General features: G+C 42.9%; 1 protein-coding gene across 1 annotated transcript in view; it reads right to left on the bottom strand.

The window, feature by feature from the left end:
* B4GALNT4 (beta-1,4-N-acetyl-galactosaminyltransferase 4) overlaps positions 1–22,969 on the bottom strand; it is a 144,543-nt gene that overhangs the window by 89,713 nt on the left and 31,861 nt on the right. The window contains exons 3-4 of the mRNA XM_068261027.1: positions 6,172–6,275; positions 5,292–5,384 (exon numbers count right to left, since the gene is read on the bottom strand). Of these exons, the coding sequence (XP_068117128.1) occupies positions 5,292–5,384; positions 6,172–6,275 (197 nt within the window). The remainder of the gene's footprint in view (positions 1–5,291; positions 5,385–6,171; positions 6,276–22,969) is intronic.

The following is a 22,969-nucleotide window of genomic DNA, read 5'->3' as shown; positions in this document are numbered from 1 at the left end:
CCGCCTCTCCCCCGCCCCTCTCAGTATTCCTTCGCTGAGAGGGGCAGGGGAGAGGCAGAGATCCGCCGCTGACAGACGCGTGTGAGGCAGGGCTGCAGTTCGTAGCTCTGCCTCACACGGAAGCGCTTAGGGCAGCAAAATCCACGACCAAGAAAGTAGTGGATTTTGCAGGGGAGAGGGAGTTAGGGGGGGGGGGGGGTTAGATAGTTTACAGCGGTAGGGATGCAGCGGTTTAGTTAGGGCTATTAGGTTAAACACATTTATTAAATAAAAAGATTTTTTTATTTTTTTTTATTTTATTTTTTTTTTAGACACTTCAGAGTCTCTAAGTAGAACTGGGACTTTACATACAAGTTTAACTGATTATACTACATATCACTTAAGGGTCCCAGTGTACTTATCCTAAATGCTCCCACTCAGCCTGTTAAATTGTGAGCTTTTCTCAGAGACTATTAGTCGGTAAAGCACTGCTGAAAATGTGTTGGCACATGTATAAAAGTCATTACAATTTTAGACTTGACAGTAAAATGCACTGGGTAAGGTATTGGAAGTTTGTTGCTAGCCTCTTACCCTGAATACCACTGGAACTTTCTAGCACTACTGCAAAAATACCATACATTCACAAGAGATTTGGTTTAATTATAGAGCCTCCAAAACTGGGTCATCTTTATTTATCCCGCGTTCTCTACAGAATTCCCAGCTTCACTCCTGTGTGCAGCAATCGGACCATCAAAAGCTTTAAAAGAATCAGAGGAGGATTTCCAGGCCGCAACTACTATTCCTAGGCAGCACACATTTACATCGCCTAGGATTAGGCCCGCGCACAGCCAGCGTACAGAAACGTACCGCTGTCTCTAAGGGGGCCAAGCTGGAACGCAGAAAACAATGTGATGGCAAGGTATGGAGAGTGGAAAGAAGCAGAAATGTCAGGGAGGAATGAAAATTAAATCTGTAAACCCGTAATGGAGATAAAGTGATCTAAAAATGAACACTATGAGGCAAGTTACAGTATGTTAATCAGCATTCTCGGGATTAGCATCATTAGGCATAAACAGGGACGTAATCCACTTTAAAGGATTACTGTTTATTAATAATCACTGTCACACTTTTATGGGCTTATTGAAACAAACACAGCAAAAGGCAGCAATTTACAGTAGCCAAAGAGATTTAAGTTTACTGAAGCCAGATAAAGGGATTGTAGATGTCATTAACTAATATTCTCATTTACTAACATGGAACTTTGTGAGCGACATCCGCTTTTTGAAAATTTGCTTGTTTTTTCATAAAATGAGTGACAAAACAACCTGGCTGTGTCCCATTCTACGGATTGTAAAATCCATGTTTGGGTTGAGCAACTCCAGCACAGTAAGCTGACTCTGCACTTCGGTCGCTTACTATGCTGAGTGTGCCACACATCAAAGCAGAATTCTATGCAGAAAAATACACAAAAATCATGTGACCCAAATCGACTTTGAAAGAAAAAAAATGTGGGTGTAAAAACTAAAATTAATAAATAAAAATGCATTAGAGAAAGGATACTATCAAAATATTGCACTGATTATTGATTAACAGCCTATAAAGTGAGTGTGTTAATTAGGCGCTTTTGAGTCTGGAATATTTTAATTGGTACAGACATGAGGAATTGGTGTACTCCACAAATCTGGATGTCAAAGTGCTTAATAAACTTTGTGTCTTCCCCATATTTGTCATCACTGTAAGTAAATTCAGCTTACTCCCCTAAAAAAATTATATTTACATAGTTACATAGTTATTTTGGTTGAAAAAAGACATACGTCCATCGAGTTCAATCAGTATAAAGTACAACACCAGCCTGCTCCCTCACATATCCCTGTTGATCCAGAGGAAGGCAAAAAAACCCTTACAAGGCATGGTCCAATTAGCCCCTAAAGGGAAAAATTCCTTCCCGACTCCAGATGGCAATCAGATAAAATCCCTGGATCAACATCATTAGGCATTACCTAGTAATTGTAGCCATGGATGTCTTTCAACGCAAGGAAAGCATCTAAGCCCCCTTTAAATGCAGGTATAGAGTTTGCCATAACGACTTCCTGTGGCAATGCATTCCACATCTTAATCACTCTTACTGTAAAGAACCCTTTCCTAAATAAATGGTTACAACGTTTTTCCTCCATGCGCAGATCATGTCCTCTAGTCCTTTGAGAAGGCCTAGGGACAAAAAGCTCATCCGCCAAGGTATTATATTGCCCTCTGATGTATTTATACATGTTAATTAGATCCCCTCTAAGGCGTCTTTTCTCTAGACTAAATAAACCCAGTTTATCTAACCTTTCTCGATAAGTGAGACCTTCCATCCCACGCATCAATTTTGTTGCTAGTCTCTGCACCTGCTCTAAAACTGCAATATCTTTTTTGTAATGTGGTGCCCAGAACTGAATTCCATATTCCAGATGTGGCCTTACTAGAGAGTTAAACAGGGGCAATATTATGCTAGCATCTCGAGTTTTTATTTCCCTTTTAATGCATCCCAAAATTTTGTTAGCTTTAGCTGCAGCTGCTTGGCATTGAGTACGATTATTTAACTTGTTGTCAATGAGTACTCCTAAGTCCTTCTCCAAGTTTGATGTCCCCAACTGTATCCCATTTATTTTGTATGGTGCTAGACCATTAGTACGTCCAAAATGCATGACCTTACATTTGTCAACATTGAATTTCATCTGCCATGTATGTGCCCATATAGCCATCCTATCCAGATCCTGTTGCAATATGACACTATCTTCCTGAGAGTTGATTCTGCACAATTTTGTATCATCTGCAAAAATAGCAACATTGCTCACTACTGCATCTAATAGGTCATTAATAAATAAATTGAAGAGCACTGGACCCAGAACAGACCCCTGTGGGACCCCACTGCTAACAGTCTCCCATTTTGAGTACGATCCATTGACCACAACGCTTTGTTTTCTGTCCATTAGCCAGTTCCCTATCCATGAACACAGACTCTTCCCCAGTCCTTGCATCCTCAACTTTTGCACCAGACTTTTGTGGGGAACAGTGTCGAAGGCCTTTGCAAAGTCCAAGTATATCACATCTACAGCATTCCCAATATCCATATTAGCATTCACTACCTCATAAAAGCTGAGCATGTTAGTCAAACAGGACCTGTCTTTAGTAAACCCATGTTGATGCTGAGAAATAAGATTATTTTCTACTATGAAGTCATGTATAGTATCTCTTAGTAACCCCTCAAATAGTTTGCATACAACTGATGTTAAACTTACAGGTCTATAATTTCCTAGATCAGATTTTTTGCCCTTCTTAAATAATGGGAAAACGTGGGCTGTACGCCAATCCACTGGGACTCTGCCAGTTGCAAGAGAGTCAGAAAAGATAAGATAAAGGGGTTTATCTATAACTGAACTTAATTCCCTTAGGACCCGAGGATGCATGCCATCCGGGCCAGGTGCCTTGTCTATTTTTAATTTATTTAGTCTTGCCTTCACTTCTTCCTGCGTTAAGTATTTAATATTACAGTTAGAAGATTGAGACTCTTCTGCCTCTGTAGTTTGCAACAGTGCTGTTTCTTTTGTGAAGACAGAAGCAAAGAAAGCATTTAATAACTCTGCCTTACCTTGGTCATCCACCATTGAGTTCCCATCCTCATCCTTTAGGAGTCCTATACAGTCAACCTTTCTTTTTTTAGAGTTAATGTACTTGTAAAACTTTTTTGGGTTAGATTTGATATCCTTAGCGATTTGTTTTTCAGCTTCAATCTTTGCCTGCCTAATTTCTTTTTTACAATTTTTATTGCACTCCTTATAATTGCTTAGTGCAGCCTCGGTCCCCTCCTGTTTTAAGACCTTATAGGCATTCTTTTTCCTCTTCATTTTATCTTTAACCTTTCTATTCATCCATAGAGGCCTTTTTTTATTCCTAGACATTTTGTTTCCATATGGGATATACATACTACAGTATTGATTGAGTATAAGTTTAAAAGCTTGCCATTTCCCTTCAGTGTCTTCCCCTTGTAGTACATTATCCCAGTTCACCAAACTTAGTGCCTGCCTAATTTGAGTGAACTTTGCTTTTCTAAAATTCATAATTTTAGTGGTCCCGCTGCCCCGTGGCCTATCAGTCACCAGATCAAACGTTATCATGTTGTGATCACTATTTCCCAAATGTTCTTGAACCTGCACATTTGATACATTATCTGGTCTATTAGAAATGATCAGATCCAGTAACGCATGCCCCCTAGTTGGTTCAGTTACCATTTGAGTCAAGTAATTGTCCTGTAGTGCTGCCAGAAATCTGCTGCTTTTACCAGAATGGGTAGCCTCAATACTCCAGTCAATGTCTGGAAAGTTGAAGTCGCCCATAATTATGACCTCATTTTTACCTGCAGCTTTTTCAATCTGCTGTAGTAATCGCAGTTCTGCAGCTTCATTAATAAGAGGTGGCCTGTAGCATACCCCAATAAGCAATTGGCAACTTTTATTTCCACCATGAATATTTACCCAAACGGACTCCACATCTTTGCAATCTTCCTCCATCTCATCGTTGAGGACAGCTGTAAGAGAATTCTTAACAAAGAGACAAACCCCTCCACCTTTTTTCCCTGTTCTATCCCTCCTAAACACATTGTATCCTTTTAAATTAGCTATCCAGTCATGGCTTTCATCCATCCATGTCTCGGTTATTCCCACAATGTCATAGCCTTTGTCATTCAGAATGAACTCTAGTTCGTCTATTTTATTTGCAAGGCTCCGAGCATTGGTTATACATCATAGTATACTCCATGTTTTCATAGGCAGGGAACACGCTTGCTGACGTTGTGCAGAGAACCCTGCCCTTGGAAGCTTACAATCTATAAGAATAGGGAGGAAACCATAATTGGGGCAATAAATTAAGTTTCAAGCCAGGGGCTGTGTTTTTGATTACATTCAAGAGAACAGCTTGTCCAGATGCTGAAAATGGAATGACCTAGGTTAGATTGTATGCTTGTCTGAAAAAGTTAATTTAAAGTGTAGGCTTGAAGGTTGCAAGGTTTGGAGAGTGATGGATGTGCGTTGGAATAGAATTCTAGAGGATGGGAGAGGCACAAGAGAAGTTCTGGATATGAGAATGGGAGGTGGTGATTTTAGGAGAGGAAGGAGAGGAAAGAAAAAGGGTTGTGAGCTGAGCGGAAAATGCTATTTGGAGTCTAGTGAGGAAAAGTACTGGTAGAGATATTCTGCAGCTTTCACCCTACAAATGTGCTAGGTTTCCCCAATTTTTTTCTTTTTTTGTGCCATTTTAGTTTTGGATAGACTTACTTTTTTATCCCAGGGCAAGGGACTGTCTGTAAGGTTTGCTTCCTCTAGGTTGGCATGCAGCCCCTGGCTCCTCCTCCAGCCAAGAGCATCCAACTGTGGGGATAAATGAAAGTCTCTGAATTAATATCAGGTTGCTTATTGTGATTCATTTAGCACACTTCTCTGGTGCCATAAACTCTTGTCTGAACTCCCATTTTAGGATTTGCTGCCTTCATTTTATCTCCAAATTCAAAAAGACTTAATGTGCACAAAGTTCTATGTTCATTTAAATACCTAATTAAGTCCATTAAGTAATGTATTTACATAATAAGACGTTAAAATACTATAAACTACTGAGTGAGTAATATAATCTTTACTGCCACTGGTAACATGAGGAGCTACACAGATAAACCCTCCTTCAGTTTGGAACCATTTACATTCCAGAATAAGTAAAGAAAAAACAAACAAACAAAAACAGCATGGTCTCTGCTATGGTCAATGCCCCATATTATGACCAATATCAAGCATATCGTAAAAATACTATGCACACTGCCATATTTGTTTCTGTAGTGTAGGAATTGCACACCTGAATCAAGAGTGCAGTTTAAGTGGTCAAAGTTTAGTGATCTGCACCATTGTCTACACAGCTTGAAGTACTATAGGTAGTATCAGCAGGAAAGCCAAGCAATTACCACTGCTTAAAATAAAAATCATATGGCAGCCTCTGTCTCCCCCTCACTACAGAGTAACTCTAAAGAGTCCTGTGCCTGTCTTTATTTTTCAATAGTTTTCAAACATGTTTTATACAGAAAAGAGGTAGGAAAACTACAAACTGTATCGCATACGATTTTGATTTTTTTCATCATTTGACATGCTCTATACATGACAATTCTGTTCTCACCGTAGGAAGTTCCTCACTGGAGTCTCCAGCTTGTGGGTGAGGAGGAGAAGCCTGAATCCTTCCTGGCTTCCGAGCTGGGTCTGTTCCTTCAAGTCTATCCCCATCTAATAACAAAATTGAGAAATAAAGTTCGTGCATGGTCAGTTGAGCATTACAGTTTGCGCATGGTCAGTTGAGCATTACGGTTTGCGCATTGTCAGTTGAAAATTACAGTTTGCGCATGAGCAGTTGAGAATTACAGTTTGCACATGGCCAGTTCATAGTGCAACTATTTTCACTAATAAAACACATTGCTCTCCAAAAGGTATATTAACAAAGGGTCAGTAAACTTAAAATGTGCAAATGGTGCATGTTACCTTTCCCGGGTTTCTGCAACTTATAAAACGATTTATGCTTCATACATGTGGCACTTAAATTTCTTGCATCACAGGCAACATAAGCATTGCCTGCATAAAGAGTGTTAAGCTTTTTGCGTAACGCGCTATATACCGTAAATTGCGTAAACCTGGTAAATTTAATGTCTGCTGTCTGCACATGGTGAGTTTACTGAACTTTTGTGAATATACCTCCCGATAAGTATTATAACACAGACATAACCGGATCTGACCATACAAGGTACACTGATAACATGGTCACCAGAAGTGGTAAGTGGGAATAAAAAGCAGAAATACAAAAAGAAAACACCTATCTTCCCCATGGATGTTTACCCCTTTTATCTGAATAAATGAAAACCCAGACACAATGGAACGCACTAATAGAAAGGTCATTTTTGTTTCAATAGTTTACGCCTGAGGCACACTAGAGCGGTTTCACCAACGATTTGTGCTTTCTATGAATTGTTAGCGATACCAAAAGCTAGGCTAATGAAAGCCTATGGCAGTAATTCCACAGGAAAGATTACGATTTACCGAAATCGCAGTTGTGATGCCTGAAGCATTTTCAGAGTGATTTTATTCAGGTAATTTAAGGCCCAAACTGCATTCCCTGAAGCTGCTCCAGAAATCACTGTTTTAGAAGCAAAGTCGTTCTTAAAAATGCTAGCGTCTTTGAAATCTCTAGTGGATCCCAGCCCTTATTGCAAGTCACATGCTCCTCATACAGTACGTAATAGTTTTAAAATGCAGCCGCCAATCTATGTATCAAGCTACCCGTGTTTCCTACGCGTTTGCACACTATTTTGGCAGCTGGGCAGTGTAAATAAATTACTCTTACATGCAGAGATGGACTGGTCCAAAACCTGACAGATGGTCAGACATAAGAAAAAAAGTTATTTAGAATACATTTTACTCTGGGATAAATATACATTAATATGTATATATTTTAACTTTTACAATTGTTTGCGATATTGGTACTTTCATGTAAATCTGCCGTTGGAGACTGTACGTATGATGATGAAATGTCCTAAGGTACATCAATTTTGCCAAAATATGGTAACATTTCAGTAGATAAATGGATTCGCCTGGATTAATTATGGCCAATAGCTGCCTATTAGTTCTGGTTGAAAACTGGCAACTGAATAAGTATAACTACCGTAATTACTCATTTTTTTATAATAATAATAAAAATAAAAAAAAGAAGAATTGCAATAATTTGGAAAAAACTGAAGCACCAAGAATGAAAAAAAAAATGGGCATATCTTATAGAACAGTATCTTCCACTATACAAGCTTACTTTCCAAACAAGTCAGTTATTAAGTAAATTAAACTGAAACTTGACATGGACACAGAACACAGTGTATAACAATCAGAAAGTTCCTATATTTACAGAGATTACAAAATGTTCTGTGTTATGCTTTGCTTATTTTGTAAATAAAGTAGTTGTTCAATATTTAGGAGGATATGCAATGTTTTGCTTAATATGTAATGATTACACAACAGACTGGAGTAGTTTAGGTTAACCCACTTGCATACTAGAAATCTCTGGCTGCTTAAAGGGGTTCTGTTTTTTAAAAAACAAAAAAACTGCCACTTACCTGGGGCTTCTATCGGGCCCCTGCAGCTAGAATGTCCTGCGCCGTTCTCTTCCAATGCGCCGTTCCCCGCACCGGTGTAATTATTTGTGTAACTAGACTAATAGAAGTGCGGCTGTGCTCGCTCCCACACGCGTCAGCGGGAGCTTACTGCGCAGGCGCAGTACAGGAAAACTTCGTACTGCACCTGCCCAGTAAGCTCCCGGTGACACGCGCGGGAGTGCGCACGGCCAAGGCCGCACGTCTATTCGTCTAGTTAGACGAATAATTACACCGGGACCAGCGGCGGGGAATGGCGCATCGGAAGAGGATGGCGCAGGACATTCCAGCTACAGGGGGCCGATAGCAGCCCCAGGTAAGTGTCAGTTTTTGCTTTTTAAAAGGTCAACAGAACCCCTCTAAGGACCAGAGCCTGCTGGTACTCAAAACCGGCACATAACAATGAATCGCCGCTCACCCACTGCCGCAGGCTCCTCTCACTGCCATCGCTATGACGGCAAAGGTCTTTGTACCGGTCAGGAGCTACAGTCATTGGCTCGTGACCCCGTCAGTCAATGTAAGCCAATGGGATTGGCTTACAGTGGTCGCGCGGTCAGTGGCCAATGAAATCAGCTCCTGACCTGCTCGCACAACTCTGCCGTCATATATACGGGAAAGCAACGCGATTGTTGTAGCAGCGGGTGTGTGCGGTTTCCAAAGCAGTAAAATCTACATCCTGTCAGAGCCGCAGCACCACCTGCAGGTCGTAGATTCGTACTGCATCGGTTCGGAAGCAGTTAATGGTTTATTGTAACTTAATTGTTTACAACAATTTTAAAACCAATAAAAAAAATTGATTTAACTTAATTCAGTACAAGAACGTACTACTGATTTTACACACCAGAGGTTCACTTTAACTAAACAGTGTCCTCCTTCACTAATCTCTAGGCACACCTCTTACATTATATGTTAACTTTAATTATATTCAAATGCACTTAAGGGAAAAAAAGTGGTCCTACTTACCTCAGGAGGGAGAAGCCTCCAGATGCGAAGGAATCTTCCCCTGTCCTTTGCAGCAGAGGGGATCCAGCGCTGGGACTCCCTGAAGATCTCCTTGTCAGCGCTTGTTGACATGCCTGCAGGCGCAGTAGAGGCTCTCCCCTCCGGCGCTAGCGGAAATAGTTCAGCCCGATCGGGTCTGCTCTATTGCGAAGGCGCAAGCCACCTGTACAGTAGAGCGTACAGACCCGATCGGATGCCGCTATTTCCGCCAGAGCCCGAGTGGAGAGCCGCTACTGCGCCTGCAGGCAGAAGTAAATATTGTCAGTTTCTGCTCTGGGCTGCCAGCCCACGAGACTGGGGAAACCTCATTAGAATCCAGAGGCTTTCCCCTCCCGAGGTAAGTACCCCACCCGGGCACTTTTCCCTTACAGGCTTACTTTAATTAAATGATCATAAGCGAGTTTTGGCACTTTGCTGGTCTGGCTAATTCAGAAGAGTGGTAACCCAACATCATAGAGGAGAGATCGGCATTGATCTTGAAATAGCAACTGTTGCTGCCCCATCAATCTGGAACGGGATAGAAGGCCATATCCAAACAACCCGAATTCCATCATTCTACAGTAAGAAATATTATTCACAGATGGAAAACATTCAAGACTGGTGTCAGTATTCCCAGCAATCTGACACAAGGGTCAGACTTTGCTATATTCACAGAGATTAAAAATAAATAAATAAATAAACAAACACAACAAGCTGCATCTCAGAATCTACAAACTGTAGTTAAAGCAAACATGAAATGAAAATAAACTTATGATACAAACAAATAAAATGTATCTATAGAATACTAAATAGAATTTTCCCGGAGTCCCATATTGTTATTTTAGGGTTAGCAACTGAAAATCTCAGTCTGAAGTCTAAGCCATGTTTAACATCACACATATTACTTCTAATGATGTTATAATGATGACCTATTCAAATTGTGAACACTATTATGCCATGATCAGTGTTTACATAGCTGCACAAGTTTTATGGCATCTGATTTATTTTCAGGAGAGCTGCCAGTTCGACTGCTCCAAATGCTTATATAAAGAACTGGTTTAGTAACCAGTGCAAAAAAAAAAAAAAAAAAAAAAAATTGAGCGACCAAAGGCAAGCATTCATGCCATATGTCACTTTAAATAAATTTAAAATGCGAAAGTTCAATATAGTACTATTAGAAAAGACAAAAAGAGTATGGCTTGCTTCAAAGTGTTCCCAGATTAAAGCCTTTTGTTAAAAAAAAAAAAAAAAAAAGTGGTTGTAGAACAGCTTGTCAAAATCAGTCTGGTTTTCTGAAAAGTAAACAAGTAAGCTCCATCACACTAATCTGTAAGTCTGGGTGAAAAAGGACACACCCAGGGGAGCACAGGAGGGAGGCCTGGTGGAGGAGGAAGTACGGGCCCCTCCTCCCCACCAAGCCCCCCCCCCCCCCGGCGATTGCGAGGGGCTTTTGCCCTGTAGTTACACCTGTGATCCAGAGGGAGTTTAAGGGCCCGTTTCCACTATCGTGGAAACGGCCGTGAATCCGCAGAGTTTCCCCGCAGGCAGGCTTGCAGTAGCGATTCGGCCAGAACCCCCTACAGAATTCGCGGCGGAGGCTGCGATTCCCATAGCCGTGCATGGCACGACTCATGGGATTCGCCTGCGATCCCGTCCACCCGCTTAGTGCCGGCGTGCATCTACGAGACACACGCCTCACTAGTGGAAACGAGCCCTAAAGGACATCTGAAGTTTGAGGGATATGGTGGCAGCCAGATTTATTTCCTTCTAATCAATACCAGTTGTCTGGCAGCCCTGCTGATCTTTTATGCATCAGAAGTGTCTACATCACACATCTGAAACAAGCATGTGGCAAATCCAGTCAGACTTCAGTCTACATCTGCATGTTTGTTAAAGGTCTATGGCAGAGGACTATTAAAAGGAAGCAGGACAGCTGGGCAATTTGCATTGTTTAAAAATAAATATGACAATCTTCATATCCTTCTCAATTTAGGTGCCCTTTAATTCTTACAGAAGAAAAATGTAAATACACCACAGTGTTTTTACCAAAAGACAGAGAGCCATTCCAGGAGGAAAGATCAGGCAGAGGAGACACACACTTCACTGGGGATTTGTACAAAGCTCAAAGAGCCTGCCAAGCAAATTGGGAATGATTACAGGGTAAGCAAAAGATTCCTCTTTCACATGACGGAAAGCATTGACTCGTCCAACACAAAGGCGGCTGTCTGTAGACACACAGCGCTTGTCATTTACAGCAGTACCACTATGAAAGGACATCAGTCAGAGGGGACAAATTCAATAATGCCATAGATTTGCACTATTGATAAGGCGTTATCCACTTCAGCCTGAAGACACTCCTCTCAAAATCCACAGCCTGTCTTGGGCTTGGGAGATGTGCCAGAGTATCTCGTGTTTTATAGTCTACCCACCCAATCCCAATATTGGTGTTTAGGAACACCTTGGTCACATTTAATTATTGATTTGTAAAACATAAAGAGGACTCAAACTCTTCCATGAGAGAGGAAAACAGGGAGAAACCCACCAGCATTTAAAGATAACAACCTGTCTAATAGCCTCTAATCCAGGGCTGTGGAGTCGGTACAAAAATCTTCAGACTCCAACTCCAACTCCTCAGTTTATGAAACCACGACTCCAACTCCGACTCAGGGTACCCAAAATGTCTCAGACTCCGACTCCTCGACTTCGACTCCTTAGTTTAATACTTAACAGGGCTGTGGATTTTGTACAAAAATCATCCGACTCTGACTCCTCAGTTTATGAAATCAACGACTCCGACTCCGGGTGCCCAAAATTGCCCCGACTCCGACTCCACAGCCCTGCTCTTATCTGGAAGAAATGAGCCACTGTAATTTGAGCTGTCATCTGTCTGAGGCAGGAAGACAACAAACTGGAGGTACCGCTGCACCGCACCGTGAGGGACAGTGCTGGATCACGGGCAGCCAAGCCCAGAAAGATCAGAAGAATGGAAGATGGTCCGCACAGTGTCTCCACAACAAATCGATAAGTTTATTCAGGACATATCCAGATCTACATAAAAGCACATGACTAACATGTTTCAGACATAAAAGCTGACATTCCCGTGCAGAGCGATACATTTCCACCTTGTGCTGAGTTTTTCTAGATTTATCTAGAAAAAGTAACAAGCCCGTCCATTCATAAAGATTAGAGCAAGCGGTATGCGGAAGGAAAATACCGCTTGCTCGAGAGTAGCGATAGGCGGGCGGATTACTTGTAAATGAATGGGACGGACCTCCCAAGCAGCATCAGACAGAGCAGCGCACGGAGGGAATCGGGCAGCTTTTATGTTTCCGCATGTCTTCCGCCACGCTACCGCCAGCTTCCTCCAGAAAACCTCCGCACTTGTATCGCAACAGGCAACTTCTTTATGAATGACCACCCAGAAGTCTTAAGTACCGCTTGCAGAGAAGAACGGTGTTTTCCCGCACTACCGACTGGTCCTTTATGAATGATAGCCAAAGTCCTTAATCATAGTCATAATGATTAATTAATTCATTAATGATTAAAGACTTTAGGTAGCCATACACTGATCGATTTCCCATTAGATAGACCAACTGACAGATCCCTATCTGATCGAATCTGATCAGAGAGGGATGGTATGGCTGCCTTTAATGCAAACAGATTGTGAATCGATTTCAGCCTGAAACCGATCACAATCTGTTGAGCTGCTCCTGCCGCCTCCCCCCCCCCCCGTATACATTACCTGAGGCCTGGTCCCGGGTCCTCTTCTCCGTGCTGCACCGCATCCCAGCGTACACTGTGTCACTCCGTGACCAGGAAGTTCAAATAGAGCGCCCTCTATCTGAACTTCTTGGTCACTGGAGTGACACAGGAAATTAATGTACGCTGGGATGGAAGCAGGAACAGAGCGGTGCAGCGCAGAGAAGGTGCCCAGGAGCCAGCACAGGTAATGTATAACTGTATCGGATCGGCCGCCGCTATCGACGCGCTCCCTACCCAAGGGCGATCCACGGTAATTTTCCGCACGGCGCGATCGACGGACCGATCCGATTTCGGGAGGAAATCGGATCGGCGGGTGCGTTTAGCGCTAACGATTGGCAGCAGATTCGATCCCAGTGATCGAATCTGCTGTCGAAACGGCGGCAAATCGGGCCAGTGTATGGCCAGCTTTAACCACTTCCGGATACCGGGTGGTTTGGCTGATCTGTGCTGCGGGGGCTCTTCAGCCCGCAGCACAGATCAGAAATCAGGCAGGGCGATCAGACCTCCCCCCTTTTTTCCCCACTAGGGGGATGTCCTGCTGGGGGGGTCTGATCGCCGCCGCGCTGCTGTGCCTAGCGGGGGGCTCCTCAAAGCCCCTTTCCGCAGCACTAGTCCTCCCTCTGCCTCCTTCCCTCCCTCTACCGTCCCCTGTGTGTGGCGCAGGACGGAAAGCCGTCCTGCGCCGGATAGGCTTTAGCCTATCAGATGCCGGCGATCCCCAGCCAATAAGAGGCCGGGGATCGCCGATCTCCTCTACGGCGCTGCTGGTGCGCAGCGCCGTATATATGTAAACACCGGGGAAGATCTTCCCCGCGTGTTTACATTTACCCTGCGTGCTGCGATCGGCGGCTCGCAGGGTGTTCACGGAGACACCCTCCGTGAACTGACATTGAACGGCCGCTCATACGAGCGGCCGTTTCCATGGAAACCACTTCAGGATTCAGGGGCGTAGTTAAGCGTACGCAGAATCCTGAAGTGGTTAATGTCTGAAACATATTAATCATGTGCTTTTATGTGGATATGTCCTGAATAAACATATCGATTTGTTGTGGAGACACTGTGCGGACCATCTTCCATTCTTCATCTCTGTCTGAACTGTACCATTCAGACAGGCTATATGTAAGAACAGGAGTCTAACCTTTTCTGTGCTCCCAGCAAACTAGGAAGTAGCTACACTGCAGTATGTCTGCGAAACCCTTTAAGCTGTAACAAGGGAATATTTTTCTATAAAGCTTATTATGCTGTTGCTTATCTTTTAGAGCGGTGAGGAAGTCATGGTTTTAGGTCTGCTTTAATAGAACTTTTTATGAAAAGTGATAAAGTACAGCAAAATTGTGAAAGTACAAAAATATAAAAAATAATCACTGCAGCATCTAGCATGACAACACACCCTATTGTGTTACATTGTACAGTACTGCAGTATTGTATTCCAGTTACCACAGATTAAGCTGTAATACGGATTAATTTCACAAAAAATTATTAACCCTTGATTAAACAAAATTTCCAAAGCATTGCACTAGGTAGAAAACAACAAACATGAAGGCACAACATGAAAAACGAACCTTTGCCATTAATCCATCAAGATGAAAGAAAGATTAAAGTGGACCTGAACTCAGAACTTCCTCTTTGCTCTAAAAGCTATGCAACAGCATAATAACCTTTAAAGAAAAACATGTTTCTTTGTTACAGCTGATACAAATCCTGAAATAAATCTGCAGTGTGTCTACTTCCTGCTCTCATGGAAGCAGACATAGGATTAACATCTTGTGTTCACAAATTAGCTGCTCTGCCGCGGCAGCCAACTGACACAGCTGAGAGATCAAATTACACTGGAGATTAGTCACAGGTGAGATGGAATTAGACATTCTAAACTCTATAAATACATACAGGGTGCATTTCTCTCCGTTTTACTTCTGTCCTGTGCAAGAGTTCAGGTCCACTTTAACTCCAGATTCAGTTCATAACATTACTTCAGGATTCAGTTCATCAAAACAAATTCAGTCCATCACCAGGCATTGAAGATTTGTTGTAATTATATTTTTATTCCCTGATGAAGGGCTATGCTAATAGTCTGAAACACATTACATCTTGAGTTTGTTACTGGTCAATCTGTTCATATTTTGTAGTAACTGTAAAACTTTGTTAAATTAATAAAAGGTAGAATACACAATGGCCTCGATTTATAAAAGCAGTGCGATAAAAAAAAAATCTGGGAGGGGAAATACCGCACTCGGTATTTCCCCGGTCTGTGTGCTAATTCATAAAGATTTTCCCAGCTGCCTTTGAAGTTTGGTAAATTACCGCAGCCCATTGAGCGGTAGAGCAGAAGTGTGGCGATATCTCTCTTTTGCCCTGCACAGATGACTCACACAGACGGCTCTCTGCACAGATGACTCCCACAGACGGCTCTCTGCACAGATGACTCCCACAGACGGCTCTCTGCACAGATGACTCCCACAGACGGCTCTCTGCACAGATGACTCCCACAGACGGCTCTCTGCACAGATGACTCCCACAGACGGCTCTCTGCACAGATGACTCCCACAGACGGCTCTCTGCACAGATGACTCACACAGACGGCTCTCTGCACAGATGACTCACACAGACGGCTCTCTGCACAGATGACTCACACAGACGGCTCTCTGCACAGATGACTCACACAGACGGCTCTCTGCACAGATGACTCACAGACGGCTCTCTGCACAGATGACTCACACAGACGGCTCTCTGCACAGATGACTCACACAGACTTCGCTACTTGCTCAGACTTTCGTCTCCCTGCACTGTGCATTGTTAACACCTCACCAGAGGTGTCGGTAACTATCGTCAGGCTTACCGCTTGTTGAAGGCTTTATGAATTGACATTTTCTGACAATTTACTGACGTGTGTTGGAGGTAATTACAGCCAAGTCAGTAATTTTCCTAACTGCTCAGTATTTTCAGTTTTTCATGCGGTAACAGCCTTTATGAATTGACACATTGCTAAGTGCTCGGGAAAGTCTGCTGTTTTCAGCATTACCGCATGCGGTAATGCTTTATGAACTGAGGCCTATGTGGGGCATGTGTATATACTTGCTGTGTCACTGAAATCCAAAGCCATGGAAGTACGGAATGCAGTGGGGGTAATATCACCGGTGGATACCCATGTTGTATTGGCGGAGGAGGTCAGTGTGGACGGGCACTGTAGTGGTTTTCTGAATACACGGCACTGGGATTTACTTCCAAAAAAAGGATTGAGCAGGACAAGTGGGTTTACTTGTGCTGTGAGTACTTGTGTGCCTAATGAGAGCCTCATTGCCTCCTGAGTACCGATGCTAGCAAATACTTCTGCAGCATAGTTGAAAGAATAAACTTTGGTTATTTTTATTATACTTGCCTAGGATTCTTTCAGGCGGCCCCATCCCCCTTCCTTCTAGCCATACAAACAAAATCACTACATTTAATTTGCATGCTGCAAGAGATGGGACATAACACTTTGTCAATTCCGATATTCCTGTTCCTGTTTCAATTTAGAAATTCAAGTTAGACAAGGCCAACTTTGTTTGCTATGTCCATTTAATTACAATGGAAGCATCACATTTTTCGAATTAAGATGGCCCAACCGAGTTGACAAGCTCAAAGTCAACGTTTATCTGAATAATTACAGTATTTGTTTGTTGTTGTGAGCATAAGACGATGGGTTTTAGAGTACTGTGTTAAGACGGATATTTAGACTGATTTCAATTGGGAGCACTCAAATCAGTTTGATATTGTAATGGTACAAAAAATAAATTTGCATGCAATGTAGATTAAAAAAAAGGTTAACAGTTGTCTTACAATTTATATTCAAATACAAATAGAAATATGACTACAAACTCATCAACTATATGTTTACAGTTTTCATTTACATTACATGCAAGTTTATGTCTTGTATGTAAACTTTTTGGAGTGCTTACACTTAAAATATGTCTTGTACTAGATTTTCGCAGATTCTTCGGTATTGATACAGTAGAATCTCTTAATAGTAAACTCCAAGGGACTGGGTAAAGCAGTTTACTATATCAGAAGCAGGGATTTGCATGCAATAATCATGTAACAGCCTGCACAGGAATCATAGGTCTCACCAGTTAATGCAGATACAGTGCGCTCCTCTGTCCACGCCTGTATGATACTGTAGCATCGCAGCCATACACAGGCAAGTCACAGATGACAGGCAATTCCTTCAGTAATCGGGCAGTAGCTTACACAGGAAGCTTAGGTCTCACCAGTTAATGCAGATACAGTACTGATATTGAACTCCTCTGTCCACAGTTCTGTGCAGCCTGGAGGATACTGTAGCATTGTAGCCATGCACAAGCAAGTCACAGTTGACAGGAAATTCCCTCAATCAGGCAGCAGCTTACACAGGAAGCTTAGGTCTCACCAGCTAGTGCTTTTGAGGTAATCCACGCAGGCCCAGTATAGTGTGCAGATAATAAGCAGGCTACAAGTGGCTTCCAGCTTGCTCATGGGTCTCCGGCTGACATTTGATGCATGCTCCCACCCACTTTCCCCTATAGCCAGATACAGAATACCAAAGGGGCCAAAAAACAGGTTTAATAAATCAGAAGTTCTATTATACTGTATCAGGGTTTACTATACCAGGTGTTACTCCCATATACTTATAATGGGTCTCGGCCGGGACTTGCTTGGTCTACTACACCCGAATGTTTACTATATCAGAGTTCACTATAATGAGATTTTGCTGTAGCAGCTTTTCTTTTGCTTTTATAGGTTTTTCTTACTTCATATTTTGATGCCGTTAATTATGGAGTTAGCACCATCCTTGTGTATGTTTACTGATGAGTAACAATTGACAACTTTAGGTGGGAGATTCTGTACAAACCATGAAAATAAAGAATACGCTGCTCTTTCTGACATGATCACAGCTACTTTTCACGCACAGCACAGTGGCCAATTGATCTTTTGGCACGAGGCAGGTGGGAAGGATTCTAGCTGCCCAGTATAGTGCTGTATAATACCATAGCATTTTATAACTAAAGGAAATAAATAACAGTATGTCCTTGTGTAGAATCTAGCAAGATCAATTTTTACTTATACTCTCCTACTCATCTACCCACACAAAATCAGCGAAAGAGCTAGACACGCTGCACTGATCTTTATTGCTGCTGTATAGCTCCTCCACTATAGCTACATGAAGCCGACATCATCTAGACAGTAATAACTGTACACAAGCACTCATGATGCTGTGAGATTTAGTGCTTCGTTTGAAACAGGAAAAGACAGAGGAGAATTTATAAATGCCACTTTTTTTTAAAAGTGTACCGGTTATAAGGACAATACACAGACATTCAGTTATTTTAAATGCCCAGTTCTAACCCCAAACTATTTATTTTCAGTGACTATCCAGACAACCAGTCTCAGTTGGGAAAACCGCTTGTCCCTTTGACACCATGGTCTGGAATATCAGCTTAGGGCAGGGGTCTCAAACTCGCGGCCCGCGGGCCATTTGCGGCCCTCGATACAATATTTTGTGGCCCTCGCCTGCAAAAGCTTCCCTATAGTTCGCTTCAGTGCTCCCAAATAATCCGCCGCATCCCCGCTGCTAAACGAGGGCTGCAGAGCCCCCAAATCGCCCGGGGGGCAATCCGCCAGCATTTCCTGGAAGGGGCAGAGCTTTCAGCTTCAGCTCTGCCTCTCCTGACGTCAATCGCCGCATGGATCGCTGCCTCTCCCCGCCCCTCTCTGTAAAGGAAGAGTGAGAGGGGCGGGCAGAGGCGACGATGCGCCGCGATTGACGTCAGGAGGGGCAGAGCTGAAGATGAAAGCTCTGCCCCTTCCAGGAAATGCCGGCGGATTGCCCCTTGGGTGATTTGGGGGCTCTGCAGTCCTTGTTTTGCGGCGGGGACACGGCGGGTTACTTGTAATGGGAGCACTGAAGCGAACTATAAGGTAAAATAGGCAAAATAGTTTGCTTCAGTGTGAATTTGATTTTGAAATAAAAATCAATGCAAGCGACAGGGGTGGGTGGGAAGGGGGGTTTGCTGGGCCGGGGGTGTTGCTGCTGATTGTGAAATCCCTTATGCGGCCCAGCCTCATCCTGACTTTGCCTCCTGCGTCCCCCAGGTAAATTGAGTTTGAGACCCATGGCTTAGGGTGTCACCAGTGAAGGAAGGAAGTATATAAAAAAAATTCTTCACAAAAATGTTCAGCGATGCGGATTGTGTGTCTTTTGAAGACATTTACTGACTGTTGCTTTCAGACTTCCAGTTCAGACAGAAACAGACAATGGTATCAAACCAAAATATCCATAGGGTAAAATGGAAATTTAAGATGGAGTTGGACTGAAAGTCCATCTGTAGACACTGGTATAATTAATATATATATATATATATATATATATATATATATATATATATATATATATATATATATATATATATATATATATATATATATATATATATATATATATATATATATATATATATATATGATCTTCTCAAAAAATTAGCATATTGTGATAAAGTTCATTATTTTCTGTAATGTACTGTGTATTGATGATTTTGGCATACAGCTCATGAAAACCCAAATTTCCTATCTCAAAAAATTAGCATATCACGAAAAGGTTCTCTAAACAAGCTATTAACCTAATCATTTGAATCAATTAATTAACTTTAAACACCTGCAAAAGATTCCTGAGGCTTTTAAAACTCCCAGCCTGGTTCATTACTCAAAACCGCAATCATGGGTAAGACTGCCGACCTGACTGCTGTCCAGAAGGCCATCATTGACACCCTCAAGCAAGAGGGTAAGACACAGAAAGAAATTTCTGAACGAATAGGCTGTTTCCAGAGTGCTGTATCAAGGCACCTTAGTGGGAAGTTTGTGGGAAGGAAAAGAAAAAGTGTGGCAGAAAACGCTGCACAACGAGAAGAGGTGACCGGACCCTGAGGAAGATTGTGGAGAAGGACCGATTCCAGACCTTGGGGGACTTGCGGAAGCAGTGGACTGAGTCTGGAGTAGAAACATCCTGAGCCATCGTGTACAGGCGTGTGCAGGAAGTGTGTGTGTGTGTGTGTGTGTGTGTGTGTGTGTGTGTGTGTGTGTGTGTGTGTGTGTGTGTGTGTGTGTGTGTGTGTGTGTGTGTGTGTGTGTGTGTGTGTGTGTGTGTGTGTGTGTGTGTGTGTGTGTGTGTGTGTGTGTGTGTGTGTGTGTGTGTGTGTGTGTACACTAGTACGTTTCTCATTAAACATAAAATCTGACATGCAAGCCGTGACCTCGAGGAAGTTCAAGAAGTTTTTCTCCTACTCCTTAGCCATCATCATTTTTGCTGATCGGAATAGAGTAGGAGGCCAATTTATTTTGGTCCTCTGACAAGCTTTCAATTTTGCCATGAAAGCCATGGGTCTTCCATATGTTAATGTGAAAGGCGGATTGTATCAGGCCATAGGTCCTGCTCCATAATCTGATCAGTCGTAGGCACTGCTACCAAGCATGGAACATGGTAACTTCACCTCCAAATCCTCGGAAGCATCTAGAGTTTGCCGAGTTCGTTAGTTTAGCAAGTCTGGTAGGCACTAAATACCATCTTGTTAGTACTTTATATACAAATTCCATGGCAAAAATATTAGAGCATCTAGCTATTCTCTGCCAGCTATCTATCCACTTGTGTCGGTCTTGTGTTGTCCTGTCTCTCCTTCCTATCCTTGCATGTAGAGGTGCTGCATCAAGAGTCAGTGCTGTGTCATGTTTTGCACTTGACTTCAATGTGTTTATATAGTCTTGCTTATACTATTCTCTTTTGAACTTTCCAAATAAAGAGATGTTTGGAAACTAAAAGAAGAAATTGTGCAATACAGCGGTAAACAGAACCTTGTACCAACTTTTTTGTAATACTGTATATTTTTTAGATCAAAATATTTACATTTAATTTCAAATTTCATTGGCTCCTGACCTTGTGATCACTGTGAGCCACAGCTTTAGGGCCTTTTTCCACTAGCCTGCGATTTGCGATTTGCTTCTGATCACAAATCGCAAGGTACATTAAACTAATGGAAACTGCAGCAGCAATTTCCATTAGTGCGATCCGATTGCGATGCGATTTTGGTCAAAGCGCAATCGTCGTCCTGCCGCGTTTTGTATGCGATTGAGCTGCTCTATAATGAGTATAGTAGCTCAATCGCAATCGCATGGTGGAAATTGAAACGCGATTGCGATCAGGATCGGAATCGCGATCGCAATTGCATTTCATAGTGGAAAAGAGCCCTTAGGGCCTTTTTCCACTAGCCTGCGATTTGCTTCTGACTGCAAATCGCAAGGTACATTAAACTAATGGAAACTGCTGCAGCAATTTCCATTAGTGCGATCCGATTGCGATGCGATTTTGGTCAAAGCGCAATCGTCGTCCTGCTGCGTTTTGTATGCGATTGAGCTGGACTATAATGAGTATAGTAGCTCAATCGCAATCGCATGGTGGAAATTGAAATGCGATTGCGATCGCGATCGTAATCGCGATCGCATTTCATAGTGGAAAGGAGCCCTTACAAAGAGCTGCAACACAGCTGCCACTGCAGGTCTGCACAGGACTGGGCAAACGTTTAGTGGCTGGAGTGAGGCTTTAAAGAGAACCCGAGGTGTGTTTAAAGAATGTTATCTGCATACAAAGGCTGGATCTGCCTATACAGCCCAGCCTCTGTTGCTATCCCAAACCCCACTAAGGTCCCCCTTCACTCTGCAATCCCTCATAAATCACAGCCATGCTGTGAGGCTGTGTTTACATCTGTAGTGTCAGTCTCAGCTGCTCCCCCGCCTCCTGCATAGCTCTGGTCCCTGCCCCCGTCCCTTCCCTCCAATGAGCAGGGAGGGAAGGGATGCAGGCGGGGACTGGAGTTCTGCAGGAGGCGGGGAGAGCAGCAGACTGACACTATAGAGATAAACACAGCCAGCTCTGACAAGCTGTTTGTCAGCAGCGTGGCTGTGATTTATGGGGGATTGCAGAGTGCAGGGGGACCTTAGGGGGGTTTGGGATAGCAACAGAGGCTGGGCTGTATAGGCAGATCCAGCCTCTGTATGCAGATAATATTCTTCAAACCCACCTTCAAACCCTCTTTAAAAGGCACTGGTAAAGTTTCATACATCAAACCCTCAGCCTCCAGTGGGTCACAGCTATGGAAACACTGAGCAGAACTACTTGGTAATTATTTGTGTTTGTAGAAGGAGGTTTTCCACTTTCGTAAGGAAAATGATGTGTTTTGAGGCTCGGACTGTACTGCACTGACAACTACAGAGCAGCTCTCAAGCCTCAGAGCTACTTCTAGCTAACCAGCAGGGTTTTAAAAGAACAGCCGCTCTGATCCCCATCCACATGCAATGCGAGGATGCCTGTATTCTTTATTAAGACTGAGAACTGCTATGAAGATCTAAACAACTTATAAACAATGCCATGCAAATTTCTTTACAGCATATTATTGGGCATCACAAAATATATGACGTAGAGGAAAATATTTCAAATACGCTTGAGGGTTAATCAAGAGTAGTATGAGTTAATAGAGCAACCTAAACACATAGGCAGTCTCTTCCTGGCATTCAGAGAGAGTGTGAGCGTGCCCAGACTAAATACAGGCTGCTGTGAATGAAGCCTTTCATCCAGTGCCCCTCTATTTCCAATTCTGGAAACCTACACCAGGAGTCATGTAACCTAGCGCATCTAACGGAGGGAAGAGACTGCTAATTACAAACTAGGCTTAGAAGAACCATAACCAGCTGCGGCAGTACCAGATGTACATATTAAAGGCTGACTAAAAGCCATGCAGCCTGGGTGGCAATTACCAGGCCTGCCCTACTATCAGCAACTTAAGGGGAAAAAAAAAACCTTGTCTGAAACATAATGAGAGAGTGAAGACAAATGTTTTACAACACCTTCTTGTAACTCCTATCTTTCTGGCTGCTGACCAAAGGTGATGTTTCTACAATGGGCTTCAGAAACCCTTCCAAAATGCTCTCTCAAGCTCCCGTATGTCTCCCCAGACCCCAGTACCTTCTCCCCAATGCCTCCCCAGACCCCCA

Source organism: Hyperolius riggenbachi, chromosome 11 (assembly GCF_040937935.1).
Source record: "Hyperolius riggenbachi isolate aHypRig1 chromosome 11, aHypRig1.pri, whole genome shotgun sequence".
Classification (NCBI taxonomy): domain Eukaryota; kingdom Metazoa; phylum Chordata; class Amphibia; order Anura; family Hyperoliidae; genus Hyperolius; species Hyperolius riggenbachi.
The sequence above is the reverse complement of the archived record's forward strand: the minus strand, read 5'-3'. Positions and strand labels throughout refer to the sequence as shown.